At 29.9% G+C, this 20,800-nt stretch overlaps 1 protein-coding gene across 3 annotated transcripts in view; it reads right to left on the reverse strand.

Annotated features, from left to right (window-relative positions):
• LOC106465951 (eukaryotic translation initiation factor 4 gamma 1-like) overlaps positions 1 to 20,800 on the reverse strand; it is a 97,202-nt gene that overhangs the window by 41,017 nt on the left and 35,385 nt on the right. For all 3 annotated transcript variants that reach the window (XM_022393920.1, XM_022393919.1, XM_013926198.2), the window contains exons 5-7: positions 19,692 to 19,862; positions 15,436 to 15,633; positions 5,857 to 6,003 (exon numbers count right to left, since the gene is read on the reverse strand). In XM_022393920.1, the coding sequence (XP_022249628.1) occupies positions 5,857 to 6,003; positions 15,436 to 15,633; positions 19,692 to 19,862 (516 nt within the window). The remainder of the gene's footprint in view (positions 1 to 5,856; positions 6,004 to 15,435; positions 15,634 to 19,691; positions 19,863 to 20,800) is intronic.

Genomic DNA, 20,800 nt, shown 5'->3' on the forward strand with positions numbered 1-20,800 from the left:
TGTGACCTGTTAACTGTTTATATACTGGTGATGTGTTTCTCATGGGTTCTAGAATGCTTGATAAGACTCTCATGTTGCAATTGGTCTACAGAAATCTCTAGCCAGTAGTTGTCAACATTTTAAGCATAACAAAATGTGACCTGATTTCAATGAAAATTATTCACTTATGTAAAAGTACATATAAAGTTTTGTGAAAAATCTGTACGTGATGGAGAAAAATGGACATCATTTTGGATTCAGCATACAAGAATTACTGTAGAACATATAAAAATTCCAAGACAATTAAACCATTGTAGGCCTGTGTAATCAAATACAAGTTACACATACAGACATGTATCTTCACTATCTTCACAAAATGACAATTATGCTATACTATAGTGAAAAATTGACTCATTCCTCAGCACATGCATACTGTTTGTTGTGGTCTATACATCACCATATTTTGTTCCTCTTACTGTACAGCAAGAATAAAAGTGTAAGCCTAATGTTAAGAATGTTTTCACAACTTTTTTCTTCCAATAAGATATGGGATGAACATATCTTTTAGGCTTGGATCAAACTCAATAAATTGAGTAATTTAATGCAAAATTTCTCAAGGGTTTTACAGAACATTATCATCTTGGAACAATCCAACTTGATAAAAATAATATTCTGTCTTAATCTTTCTGGATTGGGGGGCTGATATCCTTTGATTTCTTCCTTCTTACAATGGAAATATTTAAACAAATTGCATGAATCTTAGCAAAAATATTGAAAATAAGATTTAATTCTGAATATATAAATATGTAAAATCTCTTGGCAAGTTATCCAGTCTGCATATACAAAGAAATCAAAACAACCATTAAACAGTCCAACATGTGGAAAACTTTGCTCTTTTCTGTCATGCCTAGGAAAAAGGCCACAGAGTTCCAAGAGGACAGTTCAAGTCATTTTGATCAAGAACAGTTTTTCATCTCGTATCAACTAAACTTTGCACTTTGCATTAAAAAACAACTATTCTTATCCTAGGAAAAAAGAATAACAAAGACAGAAAATGTTATTAATAGAAAACTAAATAATTAGATACTTTAATTTATAAGTTAGTAATTGAGTCATGCCAGGATTACAAAATATTAGGAAGGACAACCAATGTTAATCACAATGTCTGGTGCTTAACTTACATGTTTTTACTGCCATTTGGTTCCAAATGAATGTATATTTATTTCTGTCTGCAATTAACTTTAGAACAAGTAATTCTAATTTTTCATGGATGTTGTTTTAGCTCAAGTGAAATATTTTCTGTCTTAGAAAAACTTTTTCTTAACTTACATTTTTCTTTTCTATCAAATGGTATCTAAACATAACTGGTAAAAAAATGATATAAACAACTTTTATGCAAATAGTTATTTTCTGTACTACTCTGCAATAGTACTAAACAATAAATCTAGGAAACCAAATTTACCAAAGACATACATATTTCTTTAAAAATCTGATAACTGTACATGTATATATGTAACCATCACTATGTGTAACTGCTAATTTCTTATCAATATTATGTTTGAAATCCAGAAAATTGCTCTGTTCCAGTTAGAAATTTTTTCTTGTCAGATGAAAAAAAAATAAGATACGTATAAATATATACATATCTTTTTTTCTTAACATTTTACAAATGTTTCTGCTTCTTCAGTTTTAATTACAATCTGTTGAAAGATTTAGTTATAAAGTATAAAAGTTGTTACCTTTTATCATATATTTTAATATCTTAAATGTATTAAACCAATTGTTCAAGAACATTTGACTTATTTTTTCAAGCAGGTGCATTTAAATTAATATTAATGTAATTTGATAACATTTTAGCAGCAAACTTCAAGTTTACTTCAAAATATTTTAAAGTTTAAGTTACTTCTTTAGTCACAATGGCATGTGAAAATGTTTTCTTACAAAAAAATTTCATATTGATTTTAACAATTAAAACTCACTTCGAAGTTTTTACTTTCCTAATTTTTCTATATTTTACTACCTAAGATTAGTTTATGAAGTTATGAAATCAGTTTATTTCACATACAAGTTTAAATTGTTCTCTATCTATACAGTAATGTTCAATAAAATTTTTTTTTAAGTTTCAGGATACTCAAATTCTACCAACTTTATTTTACTACTAAAAAGTTCCTTCATCAAATTTATTGAAAAATACTTAATAGACTAACAGCTTATATCATATATTTAATATTGGACGATTTCTCTAAATAATCATATTTCCAAATTATACAAAATAATCTTTCAGATAGCAAAGCAACTACAGAATGAGGTAAACCTATATGTGTGATTATTTCAATAAAATATTAGTATCTTGATATACAAAATTCAAGTAAGTTCATTTCAAGGCAAAAACAGAAAGACATTTAGGTAAGGGTCCAACCATCTCCTCCGCAAACTTAGCTGTTAGCCTGGAGCTAATTCAATACTAGAACTCATCCAGCTGCTAAAGAACAAATAAGGCATGCTAAACCAGCACACTTAAGCATTCTTCAAATCAAATCTAATGGTATGGTGAAACAATTAATAATGTCTTACATACTAGGCAATTGGTGGAAGTTTCTAATTAATTAGATTAAACTAATTGGTTATTTTTATGAAATGCTAAAAAACATTATCATAATAATGTTAGAAATTGGGTTTTAATACTAGCAGTGGGTAGTTCACAGGCAGCCCATCGTATAGCTTTGTGAACACAAACAAACATAATGGGAATATTTCAATTACTTGTATAGTTGGAATAATCAAAAACAGTGATAATAAGAAATATTAATTTCAATTATTCGATTGTTGGAATATTAAAAATAGTAATAATCAGAAACATAACTTGATTACTTTCATGGCATTAATCAATTCAACTCTTTCAGCATGAGATCTGTCCCTGGGACCGAACTCAACCATTTTGTGCTTGTTATAGTTTTCATGCTATAACTTTTAAATTAGTAAGCCTATGTCCACGAAATTTGGCAGATTATCAGTAAATATTACAATGCTTTCATATGCAAAATACCATTTTTTTATTAAGTATTAAGGTACACAAAGCAATGTTTCCCTCATATCTATTTTTTCTTTTCGCATGTTGCTTATCTATCATGCAAATTAATTTTCATTTTAAGATTAAAAAAAAAATCACATGCAAAATCTTTTTAATGTCCAGATAGTTATCAAACGTTTCTTAAAAAAACTTTATATTTTATCTGTTATTTCCAGTAATGAATTTCTGTATAGGTTCGGTAGATTTGACCGATCTCGTAACCGCCATAAAAATTAAGAAATAAATATAAATTACGCCTCTTTCATTCTAGAATGAACACAAGTTATAACACGAAAACATAAATGTTTAGACTAGATAGCTTAAATCTCACAACATTATATATATATATATATAATTCCTTTTATTATATTGACCATTCAGCCATGCCTGGCTAACAATACATGCACTTGTGTTACCGTATCCAATAATATAAAACTGACCTTTGGTTTTTACAAAGTAACCTGTCTTGGCTGTGTTTTAGTAGACTAGTACTTTGTAAAATACAGTCACATTTCAATTATCATACATTATATACGTATATAGATTATTGCTATTTAGAAATAAGTTCTTCAACTTATTTTTCTTAAAACATAGAACAGTAAATAAAGAAATAAAGCAAACAATTATCTCTTCCAGTTATGACCTTTGTACTCGGTTCCTGCTTGACGTAGGTTGCTAAGCCTTTTAAATTTTTGCACGCGGAGGATACAAAAAAAAGATAATTTTTTTTAGATTCTATATATATAAAGTTAAATAACCAAAAATCATCAATCAATATATCAATACCATAGAATTCCAATATAATTTATCAAGCTTAGTAACTAAGCTGTATTTCAGTCTAAACAATTATATGAAGTTTCGAGCAGACTAAACACACAACCTACCTCCTTGAAATCCTGGTTCGAAAGAATGAGATGGCATCATAACAATTTAAAATGGCTAAGAACAACCAATCATGACACAATAATCACATTATAACCAATACAGCAAAATACATACAATAAAACTTCTACGATAGTTAACAGACTTGAGAAAAAATGCATTCGTTAAAACATATTCTTGCATTGTTTAACCCTATGCTAACTGGTTACATTATTAAATTCCTTTATACACATACTACTGTATTACATTAAAAATTTAATTAAACTACTTTACTATTAATGTATTTTGATGAAAGAATTATTATCAAGTACATTATAATTCAAAGTTTTATATTATCAAAGTTTTTATTCTTTTACTTCAGAAGAAACCTCTAAAACAATAATTAAAACTCCAGTTTTTGTTCTCATGTAACAAGTTAGCAGTTAGAAATCTCAACTTTAATTGCACTGTACATTGATGGTAATAGTTAGAATTAGTAATACAGTGGAGAAAATGGAAAATAAAATATAAACATTTATCCCTAAAACTATTGATATTCATTTAGCAGGTTCTAGAGATTATGCAAGAGAATTGTGAAAACTGTAAAATAATAAATAGCATTTTTATCCTCAACATGAAAATCACCTTGCAGATGAACTATTCAGAGTCTAAGTGCAAATAATTATATTAAGTAAAGAATTTTTTAGAAATAGTAGAAAAAATCAAAATTAAATGTTTATTTTTTTGAAACTACATACTTTTAGGAAGGTTCTTGTCAAATTTCAAACAATTTCCACCACTAGTTTTATTTTTAGAATGAAATATGACAAGAATGACATTACCTACTTGCAATATAAAAAGCAAGTAGTCACAGGATTAAGGAATTTGGTTTATAATTTCAACCGATTCCACTCCCCCTTATGTAAAATAAAAGCTACGTAAAATCACAGTTACCAAACAAAAAGATGGAGATCATGTAAATAAAATTAGTTTAAAATTTCATATTAGGTTCATCTGTAAATTTTAATATTCTTAAACACTGTTTATAATCAAGGATAGCTGCTATGAACAGCAATAAAATGAATTAATGGGTGGAATTTGGTAATATTTTGTAATTTTAGTTTTAACTCTTTCACTATAAAGAAAAAATTGTAATTTAGATTTTTTTTCAAATGTTTTTTGGTGGTTAGGAGGTCAGTCAAATTGAACTACCTCGTATAGAGTTAGGTTAGAGAAAATAACAGATAAAATAAAAAACAGTATTGAAAAAAGTTCAAAATTTATTCAGGAGGTTTTAGAAATAAAAATAAAATTTGAGGTTTTTCAGATGAATAAAAGTGTTTTTAATCGTAACATGAAAATCACTTTGCACTTGGAGCAGTCAACACTAACTCCATATATTCATGTAGAAATTTTTAGCGAAAATATTTTAAAATTTCTGATTTTTTGTCTACAAATGACTCCATAATTACTGAAGATTTGCAAAATTTTGTGAAGATACACAAAACATTAGAAGTTATAGTATGGAAACTATAAAGATCAATTTGGAGCCACAAATTCGGTCAATTTAACCAAACCTGTAGCAAGAGAGGTAAAGAGTTGTGTTATAATAATCTTTAAAAATGAAACAATAAACCATGTTTTGTGAAAATCTGATTCATACATAAATTGTTTGTGACACTTGGATTTGTATAAAGCAAACATAAATAAATAAATTTATATGTTTAAAATATATTCTTAAAATCTTTGGTGTTAATACAATGTATACTCAAAGATAGTAGTAGATCATGAGACAACTAGGACATTTAATGTGATAGCTATTAAGAAAATATCAAAGCAATTGTATAACAAAAAAGTAGATAGTTATTATATCTAAAGTGCTCATGTTTAGTATGAAACTTGTGATCGAAAATTTATATGCTACTTGAATATTATGAATCTCTTACTGTTTCTGCCTCTTCTATTTGTTTCAGTCTTCCTTCTTTGTTTATTTCATCATTAATATCTTTTTCAAACTCCTGTTGACATTTAGTTAATAATAACTTACTAAATTTCACACACTGACTTGAGCCATCACCTGCAGGCACTTGCATCTAGTAAAAAAAAAAAAGAATGTTTACTCTCCACAGACATACCAAATATTTGTTACTAATTAAACTATTACATAGTATTACTGTTATACTGTTTTTACTATATTTTTGGAAATAAAAATCAGCCTATTAACCCTATTGCCATGGGTATCCTTTACTGCACATGATACAAAGTTTTAGTGTCTTACATTAAAAATTTTATTAATCTACTTTTTGTTTATGTAATACCAATTAGTATAGCATAAAATCTTAGCTAATAATACATATTTTAATAGTATAGAAGTTTAAGTTCTTAAATCTATAAAGTAATATAAAAAAAATCCTAAATTCCCCTAGTGTGACATTTTCTCTACGTATATTCTCTTCTCTATTTTATCCACTACCCGTTCAAAATGTATCAACTTCTCCCTTTCAGTATGAATTGCAAAAAATTGCCATATGTAGCACAAAAGACTTTTACTTACTTACCAATAAAATCATTAATTTTTATATGTTTTGTCTTTATAAACATGTTTATAAACATATTACTATTATAATGTGTCCTCTTTTAAAAATATATGAATATATAAATTTATTGAAGTAAACTTACGTAATTAGAAGAATCCTATTTATTATGCCATATTTCAAAGTGTTCTGTACTGCATATGCATGGTTTTTCAGAGCATCTGTTGCAACACTTTCTTGTTTCCTTCCATTTTAGATAACACACACTGCATCACGTTTTTGAATGCATATTTAAACTACCAGTCAACGGTGGAATTGGAACTAAAGCATGGACAGCTTTTTCAAACTTTCACTTGTAACCTGTACGAGGATTGTTGGTAATGAATTTTTCCTTGAGTAGCAATTCCTTCTGAATTATGCATTTCCACCAGTTGCTGTATGACCTTTATGATATACTGCTTGAAAGTAAATTTTTCATTTATGCTACTTTTGTAAACAGGAAAACTATTTAGCAGCATATGCATCAGCAAGTGTAGGCCTACCTTCTTGAACCATGCATAGGATTTACAACTTGGGTCAAAAGGCTCCAGCAACTGATCTGCTTTATCTGCTTTTTGTATTCATTATACTTTTCTATGTGGTATGGTTTTTTTGTAAAATTTTCTGGTCCCCCCAAAGTAAGTTACATCTTTTTCAACAAAACCAGTTGAATATTTCGTGGTTATCATATACTGCTCTTCGGTCTTCCCCTTTCACTATCAGAGCATTGTCTTTACGAACAAAAGCCACGTAATAACACTCCAGATGCTGATTAGCAAGCTCTTTTGGGACTCCTCTACTTGTGCGAATTGTTGCCGTCATCGTCATATTTTGAGTCTCCAAAAAGTGTGCCAATCAAGTACTTGCATACCAGTTGTCCATGATTACATGATGCCCCTGTCCAAGAACAGATTTTAATAAATGGACAACTATTTTTTCACTAGATGCAAGTTTATTTACACCTTCATCAGGCAAAGAATATTGGGTGTTGGGGTCTTTCCCATAGTACACCCTAAAGTTATGGTTGTATCCACACCAATTCTTTTCACTGTTGCACATGACAAATAATTTGATGCCAAATCTTGTGCCTTTAGTTTTTATGAATTGGTGAAAGCTTAGCCATCCTTTCCATAAAACTAATGCCTAATCAATTGAAATATGATCTCCTGTATCCACATTTTTCATCGAAATTTTTCTCAAAAGCTCACAAAAAGCATCCAAGCATGTAGAAGGTACATTTTTTTTACATCAATTACTTTGGTAAAGTTTAAAATTTCATAACTGACATGTACCTGTCTCTACTCATTATGGCAGCACAAAAAAAATGAATGCCTGGTTCATATCGCTATATTTACATATTCCAGTATAAAAATAAATAACAAGAAACATAAATATATCAGTTTTAGTGACGTCTTTCCCCCGGATACTATTTACAATTCAAGTAGCTTGTGGATTAAAGTAAAAAAAATCCTTTGCTTTATCATTTATACAAAAAGCAATACAGTTTATAATTTCACTCATAATAAACCTTTTCACACACTAAAACACTCATGTTATCTGAAAAGCCATATGTGAGGTTGATCCCACTAAAATTATGCACTAATGGCAGCTCCAGTTGGAGCTAAGCATCATAAAACACATTAGGAACACGTTTCCATACTCCAGCCATTTCATTCAGTTGAGGCAAGTCTTGAAATTAAAAATTGTCACTGCAATGTAAATAATCATTGCTATCAAACTCCATATCACTTTCATCTGGTACATATTCATTACCACTGTCACTCATACCTTCATCACTTGACATTTTTATATTATTTTACTAAAACAATGTAGGGAAAATGAGACGTATTTATAGCTAGTTACCATTCAGTCAACACCCGCATGCAACTGACACCACCCCATTATTACTTCAATTAATTACGGATCACTTATTTTGTGAAAGTTTCCGATTGGTCAATAAAAATGACGTCATTTAGATTAAAAAGCACAAAAACATTCAATAATGCTGTAATAAGCATAATGGAAAATTTTCCTTCTTAAACACAAACTTAGCATGATGACTCCAACTGTGGCATCATTGCATGAATAATCAAGACTTCCCATGATGTCAACATTGGAGTCATCGTATGGAAGGGGTTAAATGTCATTGCTCAGACAAATCATCATTTTTATAGCCTTCAATTCTGTTTGGTTACAGAGCTATCAAATAGAAAATCAGACCGACCTACCACACCCATCTGTCACATCCTCTTATTCGGGATTTGTTAATAGTTCTCTCTTACATTAAATTATATATTACCTATAACCAATAGAAAGTCATGGTTTTCATCTATCAAATGACGTATTGTATAACGTTGTATTCTGAACAGAATATTGTTAATTTCACTCAGAGTACAAAATTCGTGCTCATAAGAATGTTAACAACTAGCCTGGATGAATTTGTAATGGCTCTTGTTGCATAGTCAGAAAAATTTTGAGATTTAGGGAAAAGTATCTACTTTTTGCATGTTATTAGTCTATGTTCTTTGGTGCATTATCTAATTAAATTAAAATAATTTAGTACATTACTACCATTACTCTAAAAAAAGTAGGGTTAACTATCATCGACAATCAACAGCAAGAAAAAAGAAGATTGGATAAGTACTTTATTTCTTGTTTGTCATGTTTATTCTTTAATTATTATTATAAAAGTAATTAAAATGTAAAAATAGGAAGGTGCACATTCCCTCAGTGATTTACAACTCACAATGGTGCGAACAGTAGTTAGACACAGTTCAAAGGGCAATCAAAGGGGCAATAAAACAATAAAGATCAATTATAAATAGATGTATACTGTTATGAGCTTAAAGCTATTTAGGATAAACAAATGTAGTATCATGTTACCAATTTCAACTCATTCCCAAAAGAAAAAAAATGGTAATTTAAATCTATTTGTTTGGTGGTTACAAGGTCCGTCAAATTGACTGATCCCATATAGAGATAAGGTAGAGAAAATAACATAACATATAAAGTTTTACTGAAAAAAAAAACGTTTGAAATGTATCTAGGAGGTTTTAGAGATTGCACAAAGGAAATTTGAGATTTTTGAGATGAAGAAAGGTATTTTTAATCTTAATCTTACTTTGCACACAGACTATTTAAAACAAATACTCAATATATTCATGGATAAATCATTATTTTAGTTTATTAGAAATACGTCACTAAAAATACGATTTTTTGTATGTGAAAGACATAATGTTAACTGAAAGACTGACAAATTTTGTGACACTATATTGAAAGTCAGAAGTATTAAATCGATAAAGATTTTAAATGAGTACAAAGAAATCATGTGATCAGTCAAAGTGTTGAGAGAGTTAAACACAAAACCACTGTTTTCACAAACAGTTGGAAATTTTGAAAATTATTAGCACTGTCTTATCCTTTATGGTTCATGCAAGTCTTTAAAGGTATTGAAAGCAACATGTTTACTGATAAAGGTTGTCATTAAATTGAAGTATCAGAACTACTTATTAGATGTAAATTGAAATTTCATGCTAAAATAGTAGTAAAAACACATATAGCAACATTATTGAAGGCATAAAGTTATTAAAATTCACTGCTTTTGTAAGTATGAGGAGGGTAACATTTTAAATATCAATGTAACTGTGTATATATGGAACATTTTCCTAAAGATGCTGGCTGCAACCAGCTAAAACATTTAGATTTTATTGATTTTAATACTGTTATCTTTTTAACAACATTTCCATATTTCTTTTTATTGTAAAACTACATATTATCTTGGAGCATTTTTATTTTGTTAATGCAAAAAACAACATTGCGACAATAAATCATCAGCTTATTGTAATTTTCTAAGTTTCAGTTTCTCTCAGAAAAAAAGTGAAGTCAATATGAAAACTTACTGAATTTTTTACAATAATACTTTTTTATTTATCACTTCACTTGAATACTTAAAAGTTAGATCACTAAATTAGAAACATAATTTAATCATGGGTATATGCCAGAAGCAGAATTACCAGCAATTAATTTCAATTACTTAAAATAAGTTTGCTAATTTCACTATTCAAATAAAACAAGAAATATGTTACACTTTAATGCAACTTTTCCTTGGCAGAACTGATAAGCTTATACAGCTAGAAATAGTTTGGGAAGTAATAAGAACTACAAATAATTTTGTCCTATAATTAAATTTCAGATTGCTTAAAGAAAAATTAATATGTCTTGAGTTTTTAATTTAAATTAACAATAATTATAAAGTTACAATATTCTGGTGCTTAGAATAAAAAAATGTTTAGTATCTTTACTTTAACAAAGTTTACAGTGTAGGTCAATTTTAAGATAATGTTGAAATAAGCTATTGAACTGGTAAGTACCAAATTAAACCATCAAGTCTGTTTTTATATCATTTGTAATTAAATTTTTGAAATTAGGAAAGAAAAGTCATACTGTTCATAAGGGTATTTTTGTCAATAACTCAATAACAAGTTTTTTGCAAGGAAATGCTGAGCCTGTAAACACACACAAAAAGCAGTTGAATAGCACTTCACTCAAAGGGAAAGGATTAATATGAAATGTGTACATATTACACACATACACTTTAGAACTTTTATCATTAAGTTTAAAGATGATAAATGTATACCTGAAATTCAAAGATATGTCTTATATTTTCCATACAGTTATCTTAGAAATATTATACTTTATTAAAGTACATACTAAACTCTAAAACTATTGTTGAAAACCTTACTTTTGTTTTTTACTAATTTTGTTAATAAGTTGTGAATATAGTAAAGTTTAACATTGGCACATTATGAATGCAGAACCACAAATTCAAAATAGTTAACAGGTTTTAAGAAATAGAGGAATAATATTTATTATCTTGCACAATAATTAAACAAGAATTAACTAATTCACCATTAACATAATTAAAACAAACGAGAGAGTGATACGTTAAAATTATTTCATAGACTTAGTTTAGTTTGTTTATCTTTTTGTTAAACATAAAGCTATACGATCATCTATCTATGCTCTGCCCACTGTAAGTATCATGCCAAAATGTTAGTATTATAAGACCTCTAGCTTACCATGAACATCCAGGAGGACTTCCAAGCTTAGAATATCACATTAACTAATATACATTAACATTAAAAAAACAGATAATAATGGTTTCATACAAGTTATATAAAAAAGATATTTTTCTTTTAAGACCCCAGGTCACAAAAAACCAACCCAAATTTAGGAAAAAAACATCAGAGCCAAAAAACGGATTGGAGGCACCAGACTACATAACCATAATCCAATAATACAATCTAAAAAAGCTTCTTCTTCTGATTGAAGAAATATACTCATAAGTGAAATCTGTAAAATGCCTTGCCAGGAACATAAACATAGAACGAAACGAGACTGCTTCGCCTGTGGCGTTTGTAGCTGCTTACCTTTGGATTCATGCTCGAATAAACCAAATCATATTAGTTGGAAGCAAAGAAATGATACCAAAAGTGGAGCAAAAAGAGTAACGAGAAGGACTGACCTCAATTCGATCGACCTCGTAACCACCAAAAAAACAAAATAAATCTAAATTAACCTTTTTTCTTTCTAGAATGACTTCAAATTGTAACATGAAACTACATTCATTTTAATTATATTATTATTATTACTTATTTTACCTAATCTAGTCTTAAATAACTTAAAAAGATACTTTGAAATACTTTTAGAATAATAAATAAAGAATACATATGAAAAATAAGAAATAATGTACTTACCCAATCTTCTTTTTTCTTGCCCTCGATTGTTGGGGAGAGTTAAGCCAGATTTTTTATAGTAATTCTAATAATGCACTTAATAATTTTTATTTAATTAAATAAAGCACCAAAGAATATAGACTAATAACATGCTAAAAGTAGAAAAATTCCCTAACCCCTCAAAATTTTTCTGGCTTTCTAACTATGCGACAAGAGTCATTACAAATTCATCCAAGCTAGTTGTTAACTTTCCACAGGAACGATGTTACTACTCTGAATGAAATTGACTATCTATTGGCTATCAACGAATTCCAAAAGAGAGGATGTGACAGGTGGGTGTGGCAGGAGGGGTCTGATTTTCTATTTGATAGCTCTATAGCCAAACAAAATTGAAGGCTATAAAAATTATGGTTTGTTTGAGCAATAACGATTTTATTGAGAGTATTTTACGTTTCCCTTTGTACATTTTCAAAGGGGTGATGGATAAAATAGGGATGATGACATGTTAAGACAAAATGTGTCACGTGGGTCACACTAGTGGAAATTCAGGATTTTTTATATATTTCCTTGCAGAATTAAAAACTTAAAACTTGTGTACTATTAAAATATGGATTATAAGCTAAGATTTTATGCTATTCTAATTGGTATAACATATAAAAGTAGTTTAATAAAATTTTGAATGTAAGACACTAAAACCTTGTGTCATGAGCAGTAAAGGGTACCCAGAGCATGAGGGTTAAATAGCCTACCAGACCAACAAAAACAGCTTATACCCATTCAAAAGCACTCAATGGGAAAAGTGAAGTTTTCATCCTTGAAAAAGATATTTGCTACTCTGGAGTATGGAACAGATCTGCCAAAATACAATTATGCTTTCCGTGTGGATAGCCAGAGGATTGCAACAGCAATTACATTCATTCAATGAAGCCTTCCAAGTAAAGCCTGGTCAAACAAGGAAATGTAAGGATTGACAACCACATATTTTCAGATATGCCAGTTTATGAATGTGGTGGATGGAGTATTGAAGACCTTCACAAAGTGTAAAAGAATTACTTTGATAAGCACAAACAGGTTAGGGTGCATACAATTCATGATTTGATTAAGCTGCTAACAAAAAGAGGCAAAACAAAAGCTGGTTTGTCAACCTACTATATCCGATTAAGATATGTCAGTTCAGTATTCGAGTCCATGATGGTAAGATTAAACAACATGAAGTATCCTGAAGAAATTGCAGAAAATGATATTCAAACAAGCGTCAAGAAAATCTTACAGAGATGGAAAGAAATAATGTCATTTCTGACATTTGAGTACACATACAAGCATTTGAGTTTATCGTCTGATGATCAGACCCACTGCTGTATGTTCGCACTAGATGGACGATGTGATCATGTTTACAACCACAGCTATTGTGTTAAGTGTAGCAAATGCATCAATTTTTTCTACACTTCAGTTAGGCCAATCTTGGTGTAAGCTGCCTCATTACTAGTGGATGATCTTGATACAACAAAGGAAGTAAAATCAATGTTGTCATCCATACCGATTGTACAAAAATACGACATTATGGTATATGGCCCATAGACTTAGAGCAAAAGTTCAATTTGATACGATCAACAAAGTTAAAGAAGAAATGAAGATTGATTCATCAATGATGCTTATTGTGCTTGACCATGAGCAGAAGGTGTTACTCATGAAGTACAGGGAAGGTGAAGTGGAGTACTTTGGTTGGTTCAATGAGGGTCAGTTGGGACTGTGCCAATGAGGGTGTTCCTGGATTTCAGTACAAATTCATTGATTATGTGGGGAAAACATACATAGGACAAGAAAATGTACAAGTTGCAGCTGTACTGAAAAAGATTCTACAAGATGTTTGAACAAATTGTCTTAATATCCATAGAGTGATTCTTCAAAGTGACAATGCTACATACTTTGCCTCACAGGATCTGATCCCATATATATACCATCTCGATGATGGAATGCAGTCTTCCACTGATGGGCACATTTTCCATGTCAAGAAGTGGATTTATATAGAGGCTCAAACTGGTAGAGGGAGACTGGATACCCACTTTTCATATTTCACTTTGGCATTCAACTCATTTGTGGAAGACGAAAACGACATAACTACGGAAATGGACATAAACAAGGCCATAACATTTAGAGATGGGATCGTAGGCACTAACAGATGCCAATCTGTTGAATGAAAAAGTTGGTGAAAAAATTCAAAGCAAAAACTGGAAGCCAAAGCACACAAGGTTCAATGGGAGGATAATGCTGCTAAAATCATTTGCTTGTCCAATATATCCAAGGTAGAAGTTGTTGTAATGTCCAAGCTTAATGCATGCAGACCAAATGAACTGAATAATGAAATGAGGTTGTCATTTACATCCCCCAAGGCACCATTATTTACACCTTGAATGAACAAGATCAAGTCTGGATTACTGCTAAATCACTAGCTATTTGTCAAGCACAGTCTCTGGTCCAATGTAATCTTCCTGAAGTGGATATAAGCAATGTCGGAGGTGTAACTATTAAACTTTGTCTAGAAGTATTGTCAGAAGGGAGGGCATGCTATCCAGGGAATACGAAAGATGATATGCCCAGGGAGTGTGTCGAAAAGTTAACTGAGTTATACAAAATAGGAAAAAGAAACAAAAGTCAGAAAGTGTCCACCCATAAAGCTCATCAGATTCTGATGAATTCAGTCCTTCTAGGGAATTGGCCAGATAGATTTCGTGTAACAGTTTCCAAAATAAAGGCATTCTTTTCTTTAACTCCAGCTAAAATGAGAGTATTGATTGATAGTGATAGTACAATTCCCGAAGACATAGGAGATGAAGCTAAATTTTCATATTTGCATGAAAAAATTGCTGTATCTTCTGCCTCACTTATCGAATTAGATATGCAAACAGATTAGCCCTTGTGACCAGCAAAATTTAGATACAGCTGTATCTTTTTTCATACTTCATGGTAGAGTCAAGTAGTTTATTTCTACCAATCACCGCCTCCTGGGACATAATATTTCATAACTTAGCTCAATGCCTAGAGTGATCAGTTTTTTTAGACTGTGGGTCTTAATACAATGTAGCAGCTAGTCTTGTAGTGTTAACAATTTATATATATTGGTATACAAGTGAACAATAATTTTTAATGCACAAAACAATAACTATAGTACTTAAAAAGATAACAACTATGTGTTGAAGAAAATTTAGTTGTTACTTACCATGGCTAGAGTCTTACACATGTTTGCATAAGGTACACTAAAGTTAGGCTCCTCAACAGCCTTTTTGAAGACTAGATTCATAACACCCTTCAATCGTTCTTTATTATCAATAGGAAGTTCTTTCACTTGATTGACCAGAGTTTGAAACTTCTGTGGAGTCAGTCTGTTCAGGATACCTTGCACTTTTCTGTACAGTTCCTAAGATCATATCATAAACATAAATTCTATTAATGTGCAATAAAATTAATGAATTATTACTTAAAAGATCAGATTGCTTAATAAACTGGCATACAGATCTTACAAGACAAAGCAAATATACAAAAATAAGGCTTAAGCATTCATACACATAAATCTCTCAACAACAATAAGAAAATTAAATTATCAAAAGGCTATAAAGCCAGAATTGTTTTCCAAATAACTCAATATTTGCATTTGTTTTTGAATTTTAATTAATTTTTAATATCTACTATTTTCTGATATTGGATATGTATTTACATAACACACAATAACGAGAATATTAATGTTTTGCATAATGATAAGTTGTGTGGATCCAAATGGCAAACAAATGGTGTGACTTGTACGATATTACTTATTCCATTTTCTTTTTATAATTAGTTTAATTATTATAACAACACTTTTCCATTATGTTTAAAATATTTTGAAACAACAATTAAAGTTGAGAAGGTTATTTTCGGAGCTGGATGATTTAATTAATTATGTATGAAAAGTAATTACATCAACTTGTGTATTGTAAACTAACTGTTTATTTGTAATTATGATTAATTGATTAATGACACTAAAATATTAAACTAATCAAAATTAGGGTTTCCAATCATTACAGTTTTAGATTACTCCAACAATCTTGAACTAGACACCAGAGGGAAGGCAACAGGTTGGCAGCACTCACTGCCAACTCTGTGGCAACATAAGTGTAAGATAAAGTGTAAATATATATTTTTTTTTATATTGTGATAGGCTTCTAATTCATAAGTACACAACTGTATTCTTTAATGTTCTACATGCAGGTGGAAGAGTCTAGTCCAGGCCCCTATCCCATCTTTCAGAATTCACTAACTGTATTGTTTAATGTTGTATAAGTAGGCACAGATCTAGAGGGTCTTGATTCACCACTTCATTTTTTAAGAAATTAATACAAAAACAACTAAATGTTTTTACACTACCATATAGTGTTAGAGAGAAACGTTAGATGTCAGCATTTTACTTGATTGGGCTATTAATTACCATAAAAACTTTTTTGCAGTTTTCTGAAATCAATACAGCTGCAGTCTACATGCAATCCAGTTAAGACCTAAGCCAAGAACATTTATTAACAAGATTATTTCTAAGCTAAAAGAACAATATGAATGCATATTAAATGCTTTTATGTTAGGTTCCATGCTTAGATTTTTAAAGACACTCTAACAATGTGTCTAGACTGTACAAAATTATTTGAAGTTATGATTGTTTATAACACAGCTTTTATACCAGAGACTTGTTAAATAATTGGTTTTTCATTGTTTATAAGTTAGAATTATTGTGAGAAAGATGTTTTTCATAGAGTTTCTGTTTAAAATAATTGAAAATGCAATAGGCTGCATAGTACAAAATAATAGGAACGTTTCAGATAATAACCAGTATACACATTATACATATACACAAAAAAATTAATAACTGTGTAATTTTTAGAACTGGCCCTAAAACTGTAGTCTTTGTTCATTGTTGCTGGCAAAATCAGTGTACTGCATAGAAAAAAAAAGTAAATTAAAAATTGTTGTCAGCTAAATGCTGGGGTTGTATTGATATTTAGGGGACACATGTACCCCATTCTGAATCTATGTGTAGGTGGTATGACTTTCAGTGTTGTAGTCAAGACCTCAGTGTTCAATACCTTGTAATAAATTAGACAATGAAAAATAAAGCAAGAAGAATAAAAAACACGTACGTCAAACAAACTTTATTAACATCTTAACCACAAATCTTTTACACATTAACCCCATAGAAAAAAGAATGAATAAAAAATAAATAAAAAAGGTTAGCAAATAAAACAAAATAAAAACTGTTGTTGTAAATTCTTTATCAGGTATGTAGTAGTAGTAGCATCTATGTGGGGATGGCATGGATTGTTCATCAAAATGGTATTTTAAATGTCTCCTCAAAAGGTCATCAGAACTTTACAATACTATACAGCATTTTCTATCATAACAGTATCTATCTATAACTGAGTCACATGTTCTGGCAATGTCTGAAAAAGTCTGAATTTCTTTCAGCTGCTCATATATAATTATTCATATTAAATCACAATTGAGTTTAATTTATCCTATTTTTGTCTGTTAAAATTCTACTACATTGTGTGCCTGTTCTATTATGTAGGGATGAAGTAAATGCCATCCCTACTATCTTGTTTGTAATATTTTTTAAAGGGTTGATATTTGCCATCCCTACATTTACTTCCTTTTTTGAAAGTTTTTTCTTAAACTTGTTATCTCTGAAGCGGAACAGGATCACAATAGATCTATTACACATGTTGAATATCATGGATAATCGTTAACGTTTAACATAAATATGTGCACAAGATGAAGTTCATACAATCTTGTAGTAAGCCTAGGTGTAATGCAACATATAGTAGCAATTAGTTTTGAATAGTGAGTGTTACAGCCATGGATTGTCATACAGGTAATACAGCAGTTGGTGACGTAAGGAAAAATAAGGGAGGTGCTACAAACATCACTGCAAAAGTGTAGTACTAAGTGGGTTTTAGTAGTAAAACATCTTTGATGCTACACCGTGCCTCATATGAACTGCTGCATAATTGATATTTAGCACTTCATAATCCTGGGTAAGTCTAAATACTGTTAAAACTTTTAAATTTAGACTGTCTCATTTTGAGAACTATAAAACATCAAGACCCAGAGGGTCAAGTCCAAGACCTTCCAAAGGGTGGTCTCGAGACACTGATGACTGCATAAATAAGAACATTTAAAAAGAAAATTGAAAATATGCACCCGTTTACAATTGCTATAATTATTTTCATAAGTATGATAATAAATAATTATAATTAATTTGAATTTAAAAATTTGAAATTTATTATAGCTGTTTTAAATTTCATACCAATTACATTACTAGAAATAAAGATTTAAGCTTTGAAATCACTGGATTATAACACAACTGATCTAATCATTTACAGAACATATTAATGTTACTTTGATTTACTTAGATTACTTTAGGATTAAATGATCAACACTGATTAATCCAAAATAGTATATAATTATAGACTATAGTTATATAGTCACTTCTTTCATGTAAAATAGAAAATATTGAATATATAATTACAGTGTGAAGTTAAGCATTACTGTTACTTGTTAACACAATAATAGATATAATCTAAATAGATTTCACAGTTTTATTCTTACTAATTCCCTAATGGTTTTTCAATTTTGTAAGATAAAGTTATAACTATCAAAAGTTTTATTTTACAAAATAAATTTATGTTATTCTAATTTTTATGTAATTTGACTTTAAATTTAGGCTACTTGAAGAATGTCCAAAAATAATAGGCTTTTACTTTGGCTAACAAATAAAATCAATTATGATTACTTATGAAATTCAGGAAATACACAAACTCTGATGAGTTTGTTCATAATGTGTCAAATCAACCCAAATTAAAGGTTGTGAACTTGTTTTTCAGTTTTGAAGTATAAAATTTATTTCAACTCTAGAATATTTTTAATGTGTGGAAGTATTAGTACAAATGTATATCCTATATATTTTTTTAATTCAATGATGAAATTTTATAACTGAGGTAGAGTGTACCCAATGAGGGACCACAAAGGTAATCATAAATCTTGTATTGATGCTATAAATTTTAAATTAATTTTGATACATATAGAGTAAAAAAATTCACCCATAAAGACATTAAAAGCTGAATTTCATCTTCATTTTACATCTTTTAGCCTAAACATTGGCAATTTTATTCCTACACATATATCAAACCTTGTGTGTGTTCTTATAGCAAAGCCATACTGGGCTACCTGCTGTATCCAGTGAGGGGAAACAAACCCCTGATTTTAACGTTGTAAATCCAAAGATTTATCACTGTTCCACCGGAGGACCACATATACCAATATAACATCTAAAAATAGCTTGTGTAAATGGAAGAAAATATGCAAACTTTGCAATTTGGCTCATATTAAAGTGTATAAATTCTTCAAAACCAACAACTTATGGATAAAAGCTTAGAAGTTAGCTTAAAATATCACCTGGGTATTTTTCTCTTCATGAGTTTCAGGTTCTTCAGCTTTTCGAGAAGGTTTCCATGCATTTTCTGATGAATGGAGCTTGACATCCTTGCTAAAAGAAGATGTAAATATTTTTTTCCCTTTGTCTCTACTCTGTTGACTATGTCTCCTTCCTGTTATTCCTCCTTGATTCTGAAATGTTTATGTCATCATTTTAATAACAAATTTCTATGTACAGATAAGGTATTAACAATACAATGTGCTCTCACTGCAGGCTTGTTAAATTTAATGGTTATTGTGTTTGTGTGTGTCTGAATGTATAAATTATATACATAATAGCATGTAACTTGTCAAAAATGATGAGCGAGTACTACCACCCCCACCCCATAGTATACCTTAACCTCACATTTAATAGCTAACTGAATTAAATACATTTAGCAAAATCAAGCTTGACCAACAAAAAGGCAGAAAAGTACAGATGAGGCAGTAAAACGTCAGTAAATTCCTTTGTGAGCTAATCAAAATTAAGATCATTCATGATTAATTCATTGAATAATTATTGGTAAAAATCAGTTGGATTAACAACTTCTAACATATACAAAAGCCAGTGCATTTTTGTTAACACTATGTTCCAACAATGGTATTTATGTCATGTTGCATAGCAACAACAGTATAACCTAATATTGTTATTAGTCTGTGTACTGAAAGTATAAAATGAAATGTATAGACATCAAAACTGGAAAAATATTTGTTGATTTCTTAACTTAAAGTCTCAGTTGATTAAAGAGGTTTGTTTTTTTATCAAAAATGTTGGTGATATAACAGAAAATGGCTTAATTCAGAAACGATTTAAATTTAAAATTGAATCAATATTTTTGCTTTTATGATAAATTTTATGCACTTGGCTCTAGGCTAGGTGATCTCAACACTCACTACACTTAAAAGGTTTCACAGCACCCATCCTCTCCTCCCAATCCTCTTGCACACCCGTCACTAAATTCGTAATGGGTAGACAGTAATCAAACTATTCTATCTGGATAAATGCATTTTGACTTTTATGACTCCTCTTATTTTGAAAATTAATGAGAAATCAAGTATGACATGACACACACACACACTGGCTTCTATAC

This window comes from Limulus polyphemus, unplaced genomic scaffold (genome assembly GCF_000517525.1).
Source record: "Limulus polyphemus unplaced genomic scaffold, Limulus_polyphemus-2.1.2 Scaffold2101, whole genome shotgun sequence".
NCBI lineage: Eukaryota > Metazoa > Arthropoda > Merostomata > Xiphosura > Limulidae > Limulus > Limulus polyphemus.